The following is a 21,245-nucleotide window of genomic DNA, read 5'->3' on the forward strand; positions in this document are numbered from 1 at the left end:
ACTAAAGGTGACAGATACTTTATTATGGTATAGTATTCAAATATATGCCTGAGAAACACATAATATTGGCCCTTTAGCAAAAAACTAAACATGAAGAACAAGAAAATAAGAAAGTTAACCCCAAAAAATTCCCACAATGGGACAAAAGCACTCTGATTATGTGTTGGGGAGGAAGCTCACRTTAAATTTTTAGCAAAATATCTGTGAAATTAACTGAATTAAAAGCCATGTTTGTGTTGACTAAGATTGATTAGCTGTGGATCTTCAATTGGGTTGACTTTATAATATGTTGTAAATCAGAGGTGTGTAGTAACGAAAAACTTTTACTTCATTACAGTACTTAAGTAATTATTTGAGGATTTGAGKATTTTTCTTTAAATCATAACTTTTACTTTTATTTTGTTGTATTTTAAACATAAAAATGATATATCTTTACTTTACACGCTACAWGTTTTAAAATGACCAGAACCCATCATGAAAGGAGCTGTTTATGCACTCTAAAAAAATGAAGTGTTGAATTTACCAAACCGAGTTCTGTCAACCGGTAAACTCAGTTTAGTGAAACCAGTGGTTTGTGAGATATTTTGCTAACAGACAGTCAGTTTACTGTAATAGTTAAAGGGAAMGATTTGAAACAGAGGTTTTACAATCCATTTGTGCTTAGAGAACGGGTCGGCAATGACTCTCAGCTGCCAGCAAACTAAGATTTAGCTCAAAGAATATTTGAGTCCCATCCAAAATCTATCCTGTGGTTCATGAGTTATTTTGCTGACACAGCTCAAACATACACATGCATAAATGTCTTTCCACTCAATATTGATTGTTTGTGGCTCTATAATTATTTAAAGGATAGAGTCATTTCCCAGTGAATTGTCCATTGGTTTTGCAAAAGATTTACCATATTAAAAAGATTAAAATAATGTATTTTATACATTTTTAATGCAACATAATGTAAAACAAAGCAGACTAATTAAGTCTAAATACCTTCTTTTTTCTTTTATGTTGTTTTGATGATTTATAGATCTCCAAGTGAAAATACATCATTGTTAGCTTGTTATAAAAACAGAAATGTATCTGATCAGAATTAAATTCATACATTTTTAACWAACTTTTTAGGTTCACATACATTTACAGCTTTCTCTCTGGAGCTGCAGTCTTGCTCTGTAATACTCACTTCTACTTTTTTTTTTTTTTTGGGGGGGGGGGGGGTTACCCCTAGAGGCTGCATATCTTTTTTGGTMGTTAGAAAAAGAAACTGYAGCAGGAGTTCCTTTTTTACTGCGTTCACTTGATGTTTAATCTGGGTCACCAACCAGCATGAAGCACATCTCTGAAGTGAGAGTCTAATTAGCCAGGAGGAGGGGTGTGGACGACCCTGCCTCTGGGTCCCAGTTAACCACTGCAGGGGATTGAAACAGCTCAACCAGCAAGAGTTAACACACGTAGATGCTACTTACTTTTGTTTTACAAATCAAATGCTTTGTGTAAAACCACTGTTTTTGTCCTTTGCATGATTATTTGGCCCCTGCTCACCTAATCAGGAAGTCCAAATGAAACATTTAATGGAAGCTATTTTAGTTCTAAGCTTGCTGAAACTGATGCCTTCCAGCACAGCTCAAACATATAAAGCAGTTTGAGATATTTCAGCTGCTGAGGTTCAATACATTTAAAGTGAAGGAGACCAGCTGGAGCTGACTGTAAAGTTGTGACGCTCCACGTTTCCCAGTGAGTGTCTGTGTCGATTATTGTTACTGTTTTCAAATTCTTATAAGATTTAAAATAACTGTAATGTCTGTAAAATATTAATGTACATCTATGACATTAAAGCAGCTGTTTTAAGCTTTATATAATGTTATAATGTCACTCCCTCATCAAACACTTACCCAGTGTTGTGCTGAAGTGCGAGTGTCTGAAATAGTAGGAAGTTTTTAAAACAATAGAGGCCCATTTCAAGACATTTAGAAAACAACACCATCATTTAAACACCCCCGACCCCCCCATTTAACATTTTTAACCTTTGTTTGAAGGACTTTGCAACTGTTCACTTTTACATATTTTTTTTTATTATTATTGATTATCTTCTAGCAAACATGTGTCCACGTTTAGCCTGTCAGTCATGTAATCTGCCTAAATGTCTTGTTACAAGTAGCTGGTCTGGTTTATGTTAAAGAGGGAGATTGGTTGGACCAAGAAGTTATTGTTTCTTAACGTTTAAGATTACTTTACTGCTAGACTTTACATAAGAGATTTTTGGCAAACATTTTATGTGGTCAAGCATTTGTACTTGTTCTCAGCCCTGGTTCTTCAGTTTATCTAATAAATGTTTTTCTCATTTATTCATTTATTTATTTTCTTTGACATTTTGCCACTTTTCTGGTGTGGTAAAAGAATTAAACATCAGCTCTTCCTCCTGGTGATACCTTTACTGATGGAGGACAGCTCATTCATGTCTGCAAGTTATGCTGCATATTTGATAAAGGGCTGCGTCAGCGTAACCCTGTCTGAATTCCAGTTTCGTCTCTTCAACAGTGCAGTAAATCGTGCGGATCGGGCCATCGAACACGAATATTGCACTGTGTGGATTACAACCAGCAGGAGGTCCATGAAATGTACTGCGTGAACCAGATCAGACCACCAGACATGGAGAGCTGCAACACACATGCCTGTGAATTAATCTGGATTACCGGGGAATGGACAGAGGTGAGCGAGCATGTGCTGATGGGTTGAATACTGTTACTTCATGAAYGGAAAATGAAAATATTCTCTCCTCCAGTGCTCAGTCAGCTGTGGTCAAGGCTACCGCCAGCGTCTCATCTCCTGCAGTGAGGTTCACGTGGAGAATGACAACTATGAGTACGGCCACCAGTCTCTGTCTAACTGCCCTGGAACCCCCCCAGAGAGCTACATGCCCTGCAATCTGGGCCCATGTCCACCGCTACAGGAGTGGAGGGCTGGAATCTGGGGACCGGTGAGTCTCTGCCCCTGAATACTTTCTAGTAATTTATCAGCTGTAAAGAAGAATCCATCCAGAGGACCTACTTATTTTTTTCTTTTTGAGTTTTTCTACCTGGATTACTGAGATGCATCTGGATATCAGCTGTAGACATTCTGCTGCGTAAAAATAACAATAATCAACCAAATGGAAATACAATTGTGCGTTTACGTACAAAGATAATTTAGGGTTCCAAGTTTATGTATGCAAAAACTTGTTACTGTTACCTTTTATTGTTTGAACATTTTAATGTATCACTTTGAGCTTTACGTCCTTCGTTGAAGGGATCCGTGATTAGTTGTAACATTAGACTTTATTTGAGACTGTAAAAATACTGCAGGCTGTTTAGTTTTGTAAATTTTTAAAAATATATTTTAACACAGACGGAGCCATTTTATTTACACACACAGCATTCTGGGTAAATTGTGATGTGGATAGGTCCTCGGTGTTAGCGAGCTATATCCACCCTGAAGGTTAATCTTGGACAACATCTGATGATCGACTCTTTTAAATGAAACCAGAGAGCGTTGACAGAGAGGAGAAGGTAGAAAYGACTCAGCCTGGAACTGAAAATATGGATGGAGGACAACAGAGCTGCTTCATGGAAGAAGAACCTCAGCTTAGCCTGTTAGCCTTTGTGCTAGCGTTGACGAAATATTGCCTTATTTGTATTAGCTAGGCGCTAGCACGACAAACTAACAAGCTAAACTGAGGTCCTCCATCCTGTGTAATATATTTTTAAACTTTTAGTTTAAAAATGATAAAAACTGAACATCCTGCAATATTTTTACAGTCTTTATTTTACAGTTAAAATATATGTTTGTTTAAATAAAGTCTAATGTTACAACTAATCATGGATCCCTTTAAGGCTTCACTTGAAAATCTGGGTAAAGAACATGGCCTGTCCAACTAACCATTGTTAAAAAAAATAAAAACCTTCTTCAAGAAAAAAAAGAGAAAATCTTAAAAAAGTAATAATTGACCCCCTATACAACTACAGAATGTAGTCCTCATATCACAATCATTGTAATACTAAACTTTATAAACCCTAATAGGTTCAGACCTGTAAGCTGCCAAAATGGCTTTTATTAAGTGTCTCATTTTAACATCTTTTTAACATTTGAATGCTAGAAGGATGCATTAACATTTTAATGTTTTTTTTTTTTTTACTTTAAACTTTTTCTGCTTTTGAGAAAAGGAAAGTATTTGCAAAAAAATAATGACATTTGTGTTTGGTAGATTATTTCTTTGTTGGAACAATGCTTCTTGGTATTAAATCTTTCACAGTTGGAAAGCCTGTTAATTTACCTTTTACATGGTGCCACATTTGTAAGGAACATGCATGTGTGGGATGAGCAGTAGAGCTGAGTATGTGGGTTGTGTACATGGAAAAACGGACAAATTTTCTCAGTCAAACAGCTGATTTTGATGTTGCTAAACACTCGTTTTAAGCTCTGGTACCCCCAGGTGCTGCCGAGGGTCAGGGTTAGGTTGAAGTTCTGCAACAAGTGACAGTTCCACATCTCCGCAGTCTGGGACTAAACTATATCCTCTAAGAGGACATTGCTTTGCCCCACAGAGGAGGATTTATCAGAGAATACCTCCCAAATTTGGTAGTAGAGAGGATGGAACTGGCTGCCAGCAGTCCTGACCTTAMCCACACTGAACACTTGTGGGATCAGCTCTGGCTAAAGCTGGAAACAAACTCCCTCCGAACTGCCGACGTCAGCATGGGTTGTCGCAGTTTGATGACGGAAATTATGTCAACGGGCTTCGCAGCGTCGGTTCGACAGCAGACTTTTGGCGCAACCCGCCTGCAGAACTTTTGACCCCCCTCCCGCGGTGACGGTAATGTGTGATTGGTCTGAAGTTCATGGGCGTGTTTGTGCAAAAGAACGGCTCGCTCCCAGAGCTGACTGTTACCAGAAAGCAGAGTTTTATAAGATAGTCAAACTGTGAAAAACTCATGGCTTGTTTGTTTGTGCTGAAAGCGCTGCTGCACTCAGTAAAAAAAGGGGGAAAAAAAGCCCGACCCGCTCATGAATGGAGATAAAACAGACGTTGTGCACGGAGGAATCTGACTGATAAAAACTGTGGAGCTTTAACCAGGACAGATGTGGATAAATACGTCAGGTGAGTGACGAGTCTGACTTTTTTTCTTCTGCATTGTCGGCTGTTGCGGGGAGAACTCCGTGCAGTGACGTATGCTGCAGCGGGAGGGGGGGTTTCCCCGGAGCTCGGCGCGGGGTGTCTCAGGGWCTATGAAAGGTCTGTGCGAAAACGACTGCCGAACAACCACRTGACCGGGCGCTGACCCATCGGTGTCGGAGGGAGTACGTTTCCAGCTTTACTGCTTGTGCCAGAATAGCCAACACAGCCACGTTGGTTGACTTGCAACAAATGCTGGTTGAGGAATGGGATGAGGAAGAGGTGCCAGGCTGTTGTGGCTGTGTATGGTTCTTCCACATGCTACTTAGGCTCCTGTTTGTTAAATGAATAAATTGTTAAATTGCCAATATGTTTTATTTCTTCAAACTTTAAACATCCAGTTCACCAAACACCAAACGAGTCAATGGTAGAATGAGTTCTTAGGCAGAGAAGATTTGGYAATCTTTTCATGTGCACAACCCACATACTCAGCTCTACTGCTCATCTCTCAAATGCATGTCCCTTACAAATGTGKCTCCATTTAAAAGGGAAATTAACAAACTTTTTAACGGTATAAGAGTTATTGCCAAGAAGCATTGTTACATTTAAGAAATAGTCATCCAAATCCAAATACCCTTACTTTTTGTGCTAAGTTTAGTAGTCTGTACAGTGAAGACTAAAACTGTTGTTGTCKTCCTCTCAGTGCTCAGTGAGCTGTGGGGATGGAGTGATGGAAAGGACGGTGTGGTGTGTGTCAGCAGAYGGACAAGAAAGTAACAGATGTTCTCCTGATGCAATGCCCAACACTAGAAAAGTCTGCACTAATCCAAGCTGTAAGTGTTGATTTGAATACATATATTTTTACAAAGATGTTTCCAAATTTATCAGAAAGTCTAAATTAAATATGGCTCATYGTAGAAGGTCAAAGTTTGTGTTGAATCTCAAAGGTTTTGTGCATATCGTATTATCTCCTCAAATGAAGTTTATTTGGATTAAACAAAGTGAAGTGCCACAGTTTATTTAACCACTGAAGCGGTTGAGGCGCCTGCTCTGTGTTCAACACGCCGCCGCCGAGGACGTTCTTATCTCTGCTTCTTTTGTGTGTCCAAGGCCACCTGCCGTCAAGCTGTCTTGACATCCAAAGCATGAATGGTCCCATACAGGACAGCGAACACTTCCTCAGTGTTCAAGGAAAAGTCCTCAAGGTAACACAACATCTTGTTATCTCACAAACGCACAAAGCGTGGTTTGTAAACCATTTATATGTGTAATGTGGAACAGGCCCTTCAGGTTTTCTTTTGGCGTTTGAACACACTCAAAGGCTGCTGTAGTTCTTGAGTTTAATCTCTACTTGACTGTCCACAACGAGGCTTTTGGTGCTCCRGCCTTGTGCACAAAGTTGCAAACAAATGCAGCACATTTATAAAGCACAGATAAAGTTCTATACACAAACGTCAAATTCTTATTTCTGGTGGTTTAGAATACCTTTTTTTAAATGTGCATCTCCCTGTTTTTGTCCCTATTGTCACCTCTTTCCCTTCCCTTTTCTCCCATTTCTTTACTCTTCTATCCGCCCCCCCTCCACATAAACTCCTCTGCTGTTCTGTTCCCAGGTTTATTGTGCAGGAATGCAGACAGAGTCTCCGCAGGAGTACATCACCTTGACGACTGGAGAAGAGGAGAATTTCTCAGAGATCTTTGGCTTCAGGTAAACAAAGGTTTTATTAAAGAATAAWGAAATAAGGAATAGATGAAAATCAGCTGACTTCTGGCTGCTTTCTCCTAAAATGAGAAAATTCCTTCAAGCTGTGAGGCTGATCTCAGGTGTGTTCCGTCTTCCTTGCGTTGGTTTCCCAGGCTCAACGACCCGACGCAATGTCCGGCCAACGGCTCCGGAAGAGAAGACTGTGACTGTCGGAGAGACTACACAGCTGCTGGCATCACCACCTTCTCTAAAGTTCGCCTGGACCTCCGACGGATGCACRTTATCAGTGAGTCGCCCACGTTCTTACACACGCCGCAGCCAGTGTTTATTTATTCCACTTTACTTTAATGAAGGCCCTCTTTAAAGGGGTTAATGGGCTCGAGATAACTTCAGTTTRACAAATACACAGCTWCAGGACTCAAGATGATTTAATAATKCTTCGCTTAAACTGAATTRTGCTGACATTCCTGTTTGGGTAACTCCAAACATTAGGAAACTGCATCACTGGTACAGATGCAAGCTCTCATTAGAGCCATCAGTGGTCTTGTGGTAACACATTTCATTAAAGAACYTTTTATTTTACCGTAGAATATAAAGTGCCTAATTTCTTGACTTTTTTTCTTGATACTTAGCTACAGACTGGATGTTTGCGATCACCCGTGAAGGCAAGAATGTCCCGTTTGCAACAGCTGGAGACTGCTACAGTTTAGCAAGCTGTCCTCAGGTGAGAGTGAAAGGATGCATGTCACACACTGYCTTGCACACCAAAGTTTTTAACAGCGATGCAGTAAAATGTCAATGCTCCAAATATGTGTTGGGAACCACTCTCAGCTACTGCCACAACAAATTTGTGCTCAATATCTGTATAAGTGGCTGAGTTACAGTCGTTTGTKCTTGCTAATGACGATTAGCGGTGGTGGCCGTGCTGAAGCTAACTGACCTCTAAATTTAATCAGATTTAGATGTACGCCTGTTGAATAACTTACTGTGAGTTTTATTAAAATTTTCCCAGCGTTTAATAAACACAAATGTGGGAGCTTGTTTTTCTTTTTAAAAGAATCCTTGATGTTGATATTTAGCCACCAGCTTGTTTCTCCTGCTAGAATGGGAACACAAGATCTTTACTTTTTATAGTTTTCTTTTCTTACAGGGAACACATCTCGTCACCACACCGGTCTCATTTTTATTTAAATGTAATTAATTTAATTATATGTGCATGCGTATGCCATGCTGTACACCAACACACTCCTGTACAAACACCTGGGGAAAGGCTCTGCAATTTTGTCGTACTTGTTGAGAGGATGACAAATAACGCTTCATTCATTCGTTCCTTCATATGACATAAGACTTTATTGGTCATTATGTTACTTGAACATAAAATTTTCCATGGTGCTCTCTATGATTTCAAGAAAGTAATAGATCAAAGTATAAAAAATTATAAAAAGTTAAAAATGTAAGAATTAAAAATTCAAACCTCAGTTTGCACACTTTTATACAGGCTAATAATATCCATAATATTCATTCATTCATTTTGTTTGTCTAAAACAAAAGTACATTTTTTTGTTGTTTTCTTTTTTTATTATTTATTTATTTTTTGTCTAAAATAGCYGACTTCAGTGATGTTTGAAATATATCCAGGGTTACAGCTCACAGCCCTTTCTTCCTTCTCTCCTGGCTCTCCCTTTAGGGCCGGTTCAGGATCAACTTATCAGGAACAGGTTTGAAGGTGGCGGAGGACAYCGCGTGGATCTCTCAGGGCAACTACGCTGTGGCCAATGTGCAAAAATCACAGGTACTTCTTCAGACACGCCTGTCAGCTATGTCCAAGAAACGACTCACAGACGTGGTCTGAGACGTCGAGAAATGAAGAGATGTACAAATATGCCTTGTCCTCCATCATTTCTTCCTCTTCTTAAGATCCTGTGGGTTTTAAAACACCATGTGAGTCAGCCTCAGCAGGGTTGATGTACTTAGAGACACATTTCTTTGCACTAACCCCTTCACTTCTGAAATGGAGCTCAGGCTTTGGAGTGATTTTTTTTTTTTTTTTTTTGAGCAGAAGGCAGAGCCAGTAGTGTTCACGGTCTGATGTTTAAACTCTGCTGACCCACTTTGGACTCTTCAGTCAGTTTAACTAAAATCTGCTTGTGACAGCTGATGGAGACAGCACTTCAGTGGAGAGCTAATAAATACTTACGTTATACTTTACTTTTGTGGGATAGGGATTTTTTTTACTCTAAATATTGGTTTTATGTAAGATGCTTGCAAGTGAAGCATTAGTGGGTAACTGGCTGGTATTACCCTGCTCAGATTGTGTGATGAGCTCCTGAGAGTCTTCAGATTTCAAACAAAAACCAATTAAAAACATTATAAGTAAGATCATTTGGAAAGAACATGAACACGTAATATCTTACCTGTTGTAGATGTAGCTTAAAAAGCTAAATTGGAAAATAAACAGTGTTTAATTGTAACTGAGTTGATCTACTAACAGTTAGTTTGAGCAAAATCAAAACCAAAGGGCTGCTGTAATAAAATGACGCCCATGTCRAAAGATTTGARGCAGATCATGAATCTTTACAGTATCATCAGTTTTAATTACCCCTGCAGGAAGTGCTGCTGCAGCTGCTGTTACAGTATCTTTTTTATTCACCATAACAATATATGTAACTAACTGTTACTATAATTGTTGGGATTAATAAAGTATTTTTAATTTGAATTRAAACCTCTCTAAAGTGTTTGAGATCTTAGTTGTTTAAAGGTGGCAGCAGTCCTTTGTGCTCTCAGTCTTACTCATATAAGCTGTTAGCTCGTCAGTCTCATCAAAATAAAACTGTTTCTCTGAACTGATGTTATTCAGTGAGCTATCCACATCAGGCAAGATATTTACTGGTCACAACATATCCACAGAACCACGCCTCAAAGAAAAAATCTAAAGTCACTTTAGAAAATTGTTTTAACATTTTTAAGATGGGAATTTATTTTACTTCTGTTTGATTTATTGTCATTATTTTTTATGTTTTGCATGTGGTACTTTCCTCTAAGTTTTGCTTTTTACAAAATATGTAGGCCTACTCACATAAATGGAAACTTCCCTGCTAAAAATACTTCTGAAACACGTGGGTAAAGAAAAAAATAAAAACCTGGTAGTTGGTGCTTTTATTGTGGTTTTCAAATGTTTTTCTTAAAAAAGACTTTTAAACTCCTGTCATCACTTTTACAGGAGTTCATGTAATTCCTTGTGCTTCCACAGGATGGCAGCAGAGTGTCAGGAATCTGTGGAGGCTACTGTGGGAAATGCTCCCCATCCTCTGACAGCAGTCTGCCTGTAACAGTGGAATAAATGCTCGGCCTTCAAACAGGTGAGAAACAATGTGGTATAAGTGAGGTTATTGGTACATAATGGRATTTATATTATATTATTTATGTTGGATTAAATCAGCTTTTAATGATTCAGGTGCTGWTTCCATCACAACATCCCTCCATGGTGCTACAAGCAACGTCAAGCCCAAACCCATCCTCTTCATCACCTCTTTAACTCTACATGTGAATACTGTAAATTTATGTAAGTAATGTAAATAACCCAGTAAATCTTTTTATTTATTATAAACTTGTCATTTAGTTCTGTATTGTAAAAAAATATTTTTAAAGGTGTTTCTGTCAAAAGTGAGCACTAAACCATTCAGCTGTTCAAAACTGCATTCTGTTTTTTAAATACCATCCTAATGTTAATTAAGTGTAAGGTTACTCTGCAGTGTTTTTGTCAAAGCCATATGTGTGTTTTATTGTTTGTTGAAGTGTTCAAGCAGCCACATTTCTACAGGCCTTAATGTTAAACACGGACCCTTTGGAGGTCGTGTCCAACTTTGCTTTCTCTGACTGAGCTGCAGCACTTTATCATAAGCTTCAAATCTGCCTTCCTGCCTTTAAAGTACAATTCCTCTTTTTTTTCTTTGGCACATTGTGTTTGTAGCCGGTAAAAAAAAAAAAAAAAGCAAGTGTCAGAAACCAGCAGGCTGCTCTGTCTGGATTATTCCAGCTGTTAYCTACAGGTGGAGGTGGTCATCTAACAGAGCAAAGGAAAGCGGGCTGTTTAGGTGGTGAACTGGGTCAGGTGTACCAAACGCACCGCACAAAAAGGCCAGTTGTTGCAGTTTGACATTTCCTGAATGTGAGCATGAGGGGGACTAAATAAAGCCAGGTTAATGTAAGAAATGAGGTGTAACGGTGTACAGTTCTCAAATGTGAAGGATGTTCAGCCATATATAATTACGTCTTCTGCCTTGGACACATATCCACTTGAAGGAGCAAACTGCGGTATAGAGTTTAATCTGCCAGGCTTTAGGGGGCTTAATTCMTCTGTGTGCAGGGACCCAAAGAGTTAYTAGTCTTYAGCTTTTACTGAACAGTCAGGATATCTTATCTGGGGCCACTTTACCTCATGCCAAATCAAGTTCCACAGCAGCTCCAGGGCTTGTGGAGACGACAGTCTGTCCTCATGCTGCTTGTAAACCGGTGCTTCCTGTACCTCACGTTCTGTTCTTGTTTTATTGTTTAAATGAGTCTGTCCATTCACTCTCATGCTACTGTTTATAGCTTTTTTATTTGCTGTTTTTGTGAAGAAATCAGGGTACTTTATATTTTGTGTTTGTGTGTCTCTATCCATTGTTATGCATTATTAGGAGATGATCTTTTGAGATTTCACAAAGTCCAGAAGATAAATATAAAAAAAGCAATGATTCTTAACATTGTTTTAGTTTAGGTATGATGTATACATTATGCGCAGCAATGTCTATATTAGTTGTTCTAATGGTGCTATGTTAGTGCTTTAAAGGGATAGTTCAAATCGTTTTGAGATTTTGTGAAAAAGTTGTGAACAATCAATATCTTACCTGTCGTGGATGTGAATGACATCTAATTGGAGAAACAGAGTTTAATTCCAACCGGATGCAATTTCCACCCCACTTGAAAGGATTTGAACTTTCCCTTTAGGTGGTATTGTGCATTATTCAGCCAAAGGGAATTCACTGCAGCCTTAATATGCAACTTTACAAATTAAAAACAAGAAAAAAAAGCTGTAAAATAAATTGTGTCTTACTGAAGGTCACAGCTGACAAATGCACTTCTGACTGTGAATGTCAGATTTCAATTCAGTCAGGTTCTCAGGTGTCATAATGAAGGGATTATTTTATTTAATTGTATTTATCTTATTGTTCACACATGCCATGTGTTTACCAGGTAACTAAACATGTATTATTGCATTTAACTATGTAAAATGTCTTTATCTAAATATGTATGCTTTATTTTATTTTCCGACCTTTTTTGTTGTGAATGTACAAAAAAAAACCCTCAGCCATGAATGATTACCATAAAATAAACCRTCTGCCAGTATGTTTTCTGCTTCAGGAACTTGTTTATTTATTTATATATATATATTGTTTTTCATCAGATCTGTATGGGAGGCGAATTTGTTTCAGCCACTTTAAAAGCATGATTTATGTCTGAGAGCAGAGAGGACAGTGATTGGAGTGTAATAAAACGGCCTGATGTGCACCGCGCTTGTCGGCCCGCTCTTCACACTAATAAATCATTTTCACAGCAGTTTGTCCTCACTGCAACGCCAGCGCTAAAACATTCATGAAAAGCTGATAGTCTGGTTAATGTTTGGATCATAAATTCTTGCTCTGTAAAGCACCTGCGTCGTTATGATCACACACTCTGCGCCATCACTGCCAGCTTCACACATGACCTAATCAAGTTCTGTCTGTGTTAATAACAGTGAAATATCCTGTTGTCCAGCAGGTGCTGTCTTGTAATCCTGACCCTGCAGTTTTAAGCCAAGTTCGCATCAGGAAAAGAATCCAGCACATACTGTAATGCTTAAAAAAGCTTTAATGTGAGTTCACTTGCACGGTCGTGGTGGGCTCGGACCCAGAATGCAGGCAGGCTCGGTAAATAAAAGGTTTAATTGAAACAATAACAAAGGCCAGCTTGGCGGCAAAAAACTACAAAAACAGAAACACTCAAGGGAGATGACCAAGACTGCAGAGCCGTACTATGATCCGACAAGGAAGTGAAGACGTGACATTAAATATACAGAGGGACAAGTGAGAAGTGACAGCAACTGAGCCGGAGGCTGAGTGCTGACAGGTGAGGTTGGCAAGGAGGACTGGAAAACTAACAAGAAGCTGAGGCATGGGCGTATTCTGTGGGGGTGTTAGGGAGGGTTATGATCCCAACAATAGTTTGATCCAGTCAATATAACCCCACCTTAAAATGACATAATTTGCTCTACAACACAATAGAAATTAACTGGTTAAGTAGCTACAACTTCTCTAGTTGTCTATAGGTAACTTTGACCTGATTTCCAAATTTACAATTTACAACATTTTAACCCCAAAATATCCTGAATCCTTTTACAAAAGTAAATGATTCAATAGACAAATAGGCAGAAAGCACACACACACACACACACACACACACACACACACTTGTAGACCTAAAGTTACGTTCTTGAGCTGAGGGCAATATGAGAAATGATATCAAGACCAAAAGCACAAGGGAACGAGGATCGAAACAAAACAGTTTCACAAGGAGAACTAAATAAAGTTTGAGATCAACAGAAATAAACTAAAACACTCAGACYATGACATCACTCACTGGGGCTGAGTTAAGATCCTCAGTCAGATTTGATCAAAATGACCTCAGCTCCTTTGCAGATCCCTGCTTTTAAAGCTACATTTTGATACCTGGATCATCCTGATATATCATGAGCGGTTTCWAGATGCCTTGATTTGTCTTGTTAATCACAATGATACATTAATATTTTATTCTTTTTTTTTGTTAGTTATTCCAATGAGAAAATTTGTCATTTTACAAAGGAAACATCAAACATGGATATTGTGATTGCCCACCTGGAAAGAAAAAAAACTTAGATAGCCAGAAAAATTTAAGAAATGTAAGTTTTTTATTMATTATATTTTGACAAAATGCAAATATTGCAACCATTTTAATCAATGCGCTACAGCTGCCTATTTCTCCACAAGCCACTTTGGCACTTAATTCTCAGTTTGATGTGACAGGGTCACCAAAGCTCAAACTCAAACACTGTTTGTGCTGTTAGTGGGCGTAGTGCGGGTGATCTATAAGACTGCACAAATGATAACAGGTGTAAAATGATGTTGAAATGAGGATTGTGTGTACTGGCTGCCACCACGGATGCAGCCAGTCGCAAATGATCTAGATGCAAGAAAACCCAGTGTTGCAAAGAGTTTTTTCCAAAGGACAGTGGTCGGCAACTAGTAGCTCCTTGTATCTCTTTCTGGCCTTAACCTTGACAGAGATGTTGTTTCCCAAACATTCATAATTCATGTTTTCTTTACTTATATTAAAGTGGGCAAGTTTTTATTTTATTAAGTTTACACAAACACGACACTTAAATWAATACACTCAAAGTTTAGTGTTTAATTCTTTTCAAAGATGTGCATGCACACTAAACGTTTTTCTCTTTATAGCAAGTAAATATAGGAAAATAAGGAAACTTATAAAACTTTCAAAGCTGTATGATGTTTTAAGGTGGAGCAGATAACTGTCCAAATAAGMTCAAAAACTGCGACAACAATCAGTTTCAGATGTGATCAATCATATTGCAGTGCTAAACGAGTTGCATGTACTCCCCTTTGTGCATAACAATTATCATTTACTATTCTGCATCTTCATTAAAACAAACACTCTACATGAATTGACTTGGTTGTTCTCCTTATTTGACCCGATCCAGCTTTGTGCGTGCAATCAAGTTTGCACGTCTTTCTATGCAAGCAAACTTTTAGTACCTGAAAGACAAATAATAAAACTTGTTTATATTATTATATGGATTGTATGTATTTATTTATTTTAAAATCTGAAACTTAAAACTACACTCCAGAGGCAGATTTATTATTACATTCTGTTTAACATGCATCTGAACGAGAAAAAGGCTAAAGTTCGTTTTTTACTTGCAAGTAAATCTCTTATCTTAGATAATATTACAGATTTTAAATGTTCAACAAAACTGCGTGACATGTAGCCAACATAGGAACTAATAAACTATAAACACAAAATGTAAACACAGAAACTGCCTGGAAAACAAACATTACATTTTAAAACCCTAAAAGAATTTAAAAAAAATCAAGTAATATGTTGAAAAGCAAACATAAAAAATGTAATAAAGAGAAATAATATAAAAATAAGATTTGTCTGCCATTTCCACAAATGAATAAGTAGATGAGTGTATGTTAAATTTTTAATGTTAAAACAACACTCAGGAACACATTGATTATTTATTAATGAGAACCGTGACATTAGTTTGATGATGTCATCATTTTTAATTTTATTCTTATTGTTTTAATTCTGTGACTTTTACCGGTCTAATATAAAACTGAAGGACGCGCGTTTATCTGTTCAAGGTGGCTCCGATCTTTTTATTTTTATTTGATTTTTTACTTTTTCTGAAGAAGTGCGTAAAGCCTCATTCCGGGGAGGCGCTGCTGAACCGGGAACAGAAGCTCCTTTCATTGACAGCGCTCGTTCGGACAGAACCGGAGCCGGAAACACTTGAAGTTCTTTTTGTTTTACGCACAGATCTCAGAGTTGTTCCTCAGCAGCTCTGCCTGCAGTTGGTCATGTTGAGTCGCAGCTTTAAGAGCAGAGACTTCAGCAAGTCGGTGAGTAGGCAAATAACTTTATAAAGGCTGTTTTATTTTTATTTTTATTATTATTTACGCTTCATTCAGCTTCCATCCAGAGATTTGACGCACGCGGTTTTCTTTATTTATTTCCTTATTATTATTTTTTTATTCAGAGGTAGTTGGTGTGTTATTTGTTGCGGCTGTTTCCATGGAGATCTGAGTCAACAGCAGCTCAGCCAGGATGATGTTTCTTTCTTTACCTGCACAGTTTGTATTTTAAACATATTTAACACACATGGCCAGGTTTTTTTTAGATGCTTTAGATTTGAGTTGGATCTTATTTTAAAGATAGTAACCATTGTAGACTCAGTGTTGTCAGATGTGAAGTGTCAACCCCTCATCATCATCATCATCATCATCATCATCACCATCATCATCATCATCATCATCATCATCATCATCATCTTTATCTCTTTATTCCAAGCTGAGCCCTGCAGACGAGCAGCAGAGAGGACAGCCCTGTGTCGCCTGTGGAGACCAGTGTCCTGGCTTTTTCCTGCACAAATGGAGGTACAGTCAGCATCACTTCATGACACATTCACTCTCTTTTAGAGCGATGGGTTGATTTTGTGACGACTGACATGTGAACAGCTGATTATGGCACAGCTCATTTAGACATGCAATTGCTCACAAGACAGCAACTCTTTGGGGTTTCAGTGGAGTCAGGCATGCAGGGAGGAAGCTGGAGTTTTGTGCTCTCAGATAGAAACTGGTCACATCTTAGCTTGCCTGCTGCTTCTAAACAGAGACATCGTTTTGCTAATGCTGTGAAACTGACTGTGTGTGAGTCACATCCAGTGTGAGCTCTGTGATGTTTACTGGGTGTCGAGGCTCAGACAGTTTCTGTAACATATGCAGCAGCATAAGGCCCTCTGACCATGCTTGTTCACTAACGGTRACCGGTCTGTTCTGGTGGAGATTAGTTGTTTGATCATAGCGAGCTTAAAAGTGATAACTGCTGGGTTTATCCTAACTCTATGAAAGTAAGAATTGGCTAAGCTGAAGTTGACTTTTCAAAGTTAACATGGAAACGTTGGATTTACGAGGTTTTTTGTCTCCTGGTGTCAACAGCAGAAGGGGAGGGTCTGAAGCAGAAAGTCCATCCCATGGCCTCTGCTCTGCTCTAAAGTCAACTTTAACAGGAGCAACTGTGAGCTCAGGAATGCAGCTTTTTAATTACTTGTCTGAGCAGACTCCAAATAAAAAGCACAAACTTAAAGAAGCCCCACAAAACCTTCCTTTTTAACTCCAACATGTATTTGTCTGTTTTTCACTTGTTTTTCTGTATAAAAAAACATTATGTCCTTATCTTAAGTCATTTGACGTTTGAGTAGAAATGGTGTAGAATGCTGCAAACTTTAAGTGACCTGAAGAATAAAGATGGAAAGCCAACAACAACAACAAAAAAAAACCTCATTAGCACCTTAGTTTTATGTATGTTTTTTAAAGATACACAGCTACAGTAATTAAATATGTTAGTTCAATAAAATCATCTTTTCTTTTTCTTTTTATAAACTGCCCCATTGTTTAAAATCTAGAGGTGAATTGATCATTTCAGTTTGAAATGGATTGGAAACCTTTTAAATGTTTCCTTTTCTAAATGCTTCCTTTTATATTGCACAGCATGATTTTTAATTCCTGACACAATTAGTCATCTATATAAAAGTTTGATTTGTTTGGTTTTGCCTGCTAACATTGTTACAGAATGTTTTTAGTGTAAAATAGTGGATGTGAAGAAAAAAATAGGAGATAAAGGTGAAAAGGTAATTTTATTTTTAACATGAGAGAGTTTGTTCAGATTAATGTATTTATTGTGTTATACTGAACATTTACTTGATGTATAATTTATAGAATTTTTATAACATTCAACAGAAATGATTCTAGTCCCTGTTGTTTATTTTCCTGCTCCTCCTCTCCCTGCTGATCCCCCACATTCGTTGCTACGAGCTTTGACTGGTCTTTTCTACTAGGTTGACTGAGTGTGTTGAAGCATTTCCCATTCATGGAGAATAGAGGAGCCAGTAAGGCATTGTGTATTAAAGATCGCCCCAGCCTACCAAAACACTTCCCTCAAGAATGTCCTCCTTGTCGTTTCACTCAGACGTGTTTTAAACCCAACACTTCACTTCTGCCAACTTTAAAGGGTCTTAGAAAAGATCCAGGAACTGTCTGTGTTTTTAAAGGGGTGCACGCTGGAACACTGGTTTAAAATTCACAAATAAATGAGGAGTTCTTTTTCCTTTTTTTTAACCTGTGTGTTATTGTTCATGTGTAACTCAGTCTCAGGCCGAGGTTAACATTCAGAGGAGTTCCTGCACAACATGCTCCCTCTGAATTATTAATGTTYGCCTTTAGCTTAATTGATTTTCCTTGTGCTAATGACTCTCATTACCAGACTTATTAACATGAACCATAAGTGTCACGGTGATATTTGATCAGGGAGCTCACATGACTCTCTCTCCAGCATGGTGCTGGAATGGTTTAGCGCTGCGTCTTATGTACAGTACACCTGCTCTGTGGACCTGAATCAGTCTACAAAGTGGGATTTGTGCAGTTCAAGTTCACTGATCACGGTTTTTCAGATCACACATAAAAGCACCACATAAAGCCTAGATTAAGACCATTCCTTTTAAAAAAAAATGTATTTAGGTTTTGCCAGAGCTGGCTAGAACTTGACAAAGCCCACCCTTGTTTGCAGCTGGGTATAAACTGAAACACTAGCTGGCTAGAAGCAGTACTGACGTGGGGGTGTTAAAGAGACAGCAGAGGAAAGAACAGAGAGAAGGAGGAGCGATGCTGAGGTTTAGTTTTAACTTGTCTGTCAATGACCCACTGACGTCTGTCCCCTCAGTAACCCAGTTTGATCTGCATAACACAGAACAGCCCCCCGCCACTCACTGTGCCAACAACACCGCCTGGCAAATAAAGCTGTCAGGACGTCCTGGCATGTGAATGGCTTCTGGCTGCTGCAGAGGAGAATAAGAATAAGAGGTAGGACAAAGAGGCCATCGGTGGTTGGTAACAGACAATGGAAAATTAGGTAATTTATTGGTGTATTGGTATGGAGAGGATAAACCTCCTTTCTTGGTTTCTTGAATTGTAAATGGCTCATTGAAAAACTTCAGTTTGGAGACACAAGAGTTTAATTTTGACAAGCTAATGGTTGGTCTGAAGGGCCAAAACCACAGCAGATTAATGTCTTTAGAAAAGTTTAATTGCAATTCATGCAAACGTTATGTTATCAATCTTTAGACCAGGGATGGGCCATGGATGACTTCTGTTGGCCAGAAGTCCCCTGCTTTTTTAAAAAAGAAGCTCTTATTTTAATTGTTGAAACTTACAACAAGGGTGGCTTGTGGCATGGGCAGTGCTAAGGGTGCCATCCAGCTAGGGGGCATCACAAATGGGGGATGAAAACAATATATATTTTATAATTTTTTATCATGCTATAATTGAGTTAGTCTGTAGAATAATGCAGAATGGTTACTCAGGTTTATGAAGGTAATTGTTCTGTGGGTTTCTCAGCCTGCTTTGTTACTACATGAGGTTATACGGTGCAGAGGATGTTTATGATAAAACTATCATATGATGCTGTCAAGACTAACTACTGGAGCTTAGTGTGTAAATAAAATAATAAGGTTATTGAAAGTTTAATGTATAATATCAGGTGAAAAATTAGTTTGTTTTTTATTGTTCTACCTTCATAAAATACTGATCTTATGTTTTGTCATTAATGCCAAGTATTTAGGAAAATGCTCTTTGAATTACTAGAAAATACATAGTTTTGAGTAGATATTTTACAAAAAAAAATTCATGGGGAGTAGGAAATCCTTGAACTGCTTCACTCTGCTGGTTAACATGRACAGGCGTTCCTCACTGATGTCAGAAGATGTTAGCAGGCATGATACACTTCTGTTATTCTGTTTCAAATTAATTCTATTCTTAACTATTTTAATTGGACAACCTTGTTTCTAAAGATAAAAAATGGTATCAAAGACAAAACTATTTAATTTGTTATGTGAATGTACGTAATTTAGCAGTAAGATTTAGAAAATTGCCTAAGGGGCGCCACCTGAAATCTTCCCTAGGGTGCCAAATTGGCCCTGAATGACAAAAATGTATGAAAGTGTCTCAGTGGCACTGGTTGCATTGGTTGTAATGACAAAGTTTGCCACTAGATAGTGCCTCCAATGCTGACACCCATTCGCACACACGTCTTCCTTACCAGTGAGGAAAAGACATTTAGCCATGACTACAACGAAAGAAAGAAAAGTGGACCGATAAAATCACATGCTTCAGGTAAAATGGGAGGTAGACTTACAGTTCAGAATTTTAATGTAAATCTATATGTTTAGTCTGCTTGAGATGCTGTCTGCCATGAAAGATTTTAAGTTGCCACTACAACACGTTGCACAAAGCTGAATATAAGAAGTTTACTGAACTTGTAAGTACATAAACTACAGGGGCTTWTTACCAGAAACAAACTGGAGTCTGCATTCAAGATGCAGACTCCAGTTTGTTTAGGAAGATGTGAATGYGTAATTAAACTCTGATGTGGACCAAAAAACTCTAGTCTGCCTGAAAATGTAGGCCTCGTTTCAGTTAAAGTGAACTCTGGTGCGGTTCGATTGCATGTGGACGCCAAGTGGAMCGGAGACTGCTCCAAAAGCAGGAAGCTGACTATAACGCAGGTCATTCTGAGTAATAACTGTAATAAAGTTACTCATATCTTATAAATACCTTGCTTGACGTCTGTATGAGGTGGACATCACTGCTGTGACATTGGATGTGCTCATACTCTGTGAACACTGCCTCAGATACAGAGCCCTCTCAGCCACATTGTGTGAAAAACATCATTCTCCATGGTTCTGCCTCATCTTCCTCTCATGCTGAGCTTGTTGTTGAAGACTATTTGTTKGGCACATTTGCCAAAAACAAAAAAATAAATCCTACAACCACKAAAAATTTACGTCACTCGTTTGTTTACAGTTTGTAAAKAGGAACAGGTTGTTTACAGGGTTTGGATGATTTGACACAGTGCAGTGTAAAACCGCACCAACTGAAAATGTAAACAAACTTTAATTGTTCATAACCTTTTCACAGAAGCCTACTTTAAAACACGTACTCAACCTGGGGCCTCCGCAAACATGGTGCACGGCCAACATCACTTAAACCACATAAACATTTCGATACACCTAGTGGTGACAATCTGAAGTTTCATTATTCTATATATTCAAACTTATTGTCATGTATCTGCGATCATTGTTCCACATCTCCGCAACCCATTTTCACAGTCATTCARTTCACAGACCTTCACCAGATGCCCCCAAACTGGACCATGATGTTTTGCGCTAGGCAAAGATAGCGGTATCCCCAAAATAGTCTTTTGTGGTAAGTTGTTTGTTATTGCAATATTAAGCATTTGTGTAACTTTGTAGATTATTTTTGTGTTGTAAAATGGGCCAAAATGTGGTTTTCCTGTATGAGTGTTCTGGGGAGATTAGCATTGTGCTAGCTGTTTTCTGTAGGGTTTAGACTGTTTATTTGAAGCTAATTAGCACAATGCTAACACCTGTTTTTGTACAAATTGGATTAATGTTAATATTATATTGGGGTGGCTGTGGTGTAGTGGTAGAGCAGCCGGCTTTGGGACCCGCAAGTCACAGGTTCGACTCCC

At 38.4% G+C, this 21,245-nt stretch overlaps 2 protein-coding genes across 2 annotated transcripts in view; both read left to right on the forward strand.

The window, feature by feature from the left end:
• Window positions 1-12,233, forward strand: part of adamts9 (ADAM metallopeptidase with thrombospondin type 1 motif, 9) — a gene marked incomplete in the record, with an annotated part of 62,562 nt that extends 50,329 nt beyond the window's left edge. The window contains 10 exon segments of the mRNA XM_014009865.1: window positions 2,530-2,700; window positions 2,774-2,968; window positions 5,844-5,973; window positions 6,251-6,345; window positions 6,754-6,848; window positions 6,998-7,131; window positions 7,478-7,569; window positions 8,533-8,637; window positions 10,096-10,204; window positions 10,300-12,233. Of these exon segments, the coding sequence (XP_013865319.1) occupies window positions 2,530-2,700; window positions 2,774-2,968; window positions 5,844-5,973; window positions 6,251-6,345; window positions 6,754-6,848; window positions 6,998-7,131; window positions 7,478-7,569; window positions 8,533-8,637; window positions 10,096-10,185 (1,107 nt within the window).
• Window positions 12,234-15,437: 3,204 nt separating this feature from the next.
• The window catches only part of prickle2b (prickle homolog 2b), a 138,512-nt gene continuing 132,704 nt past the window's right edge, over window positions 15,438-21,245 (forward strand). Inside the window, exons 1-2 of the mRNA XM_014009866.1 lie at window positions 15,438-15,544; window positions 15,993-16,078. Of these exons, the coding sequence (XP_013865320.1) occupies window positions 15,503-15,544; window positions 15,993-16,078 (128 nt within the window). The 5' untranslated portion in view covers window positions 15,438-15,502. The remainder of the gene's footprint in view (window positions 15,545-15,992; window positions 16,079-21,245) is intronic.

Source organism: Austrofundulus limnaeus, unplaced genomic scaffold (genome assembly GCF_001266775.1).
Source record: "Austrofundulus limnaeus strain Quisiro unplaced genomic scaffold, Austrofundulus_limnaeus-1.0 Scaffold62, whole genome shotgun sequence".
Lineage (NCBI taxonomy): Eukaryota > Metazoa > Chordata > Actinopteri > Cyprinodontiformes > Rivulidae > Austrofundulus > Austrofundulus limnaeus.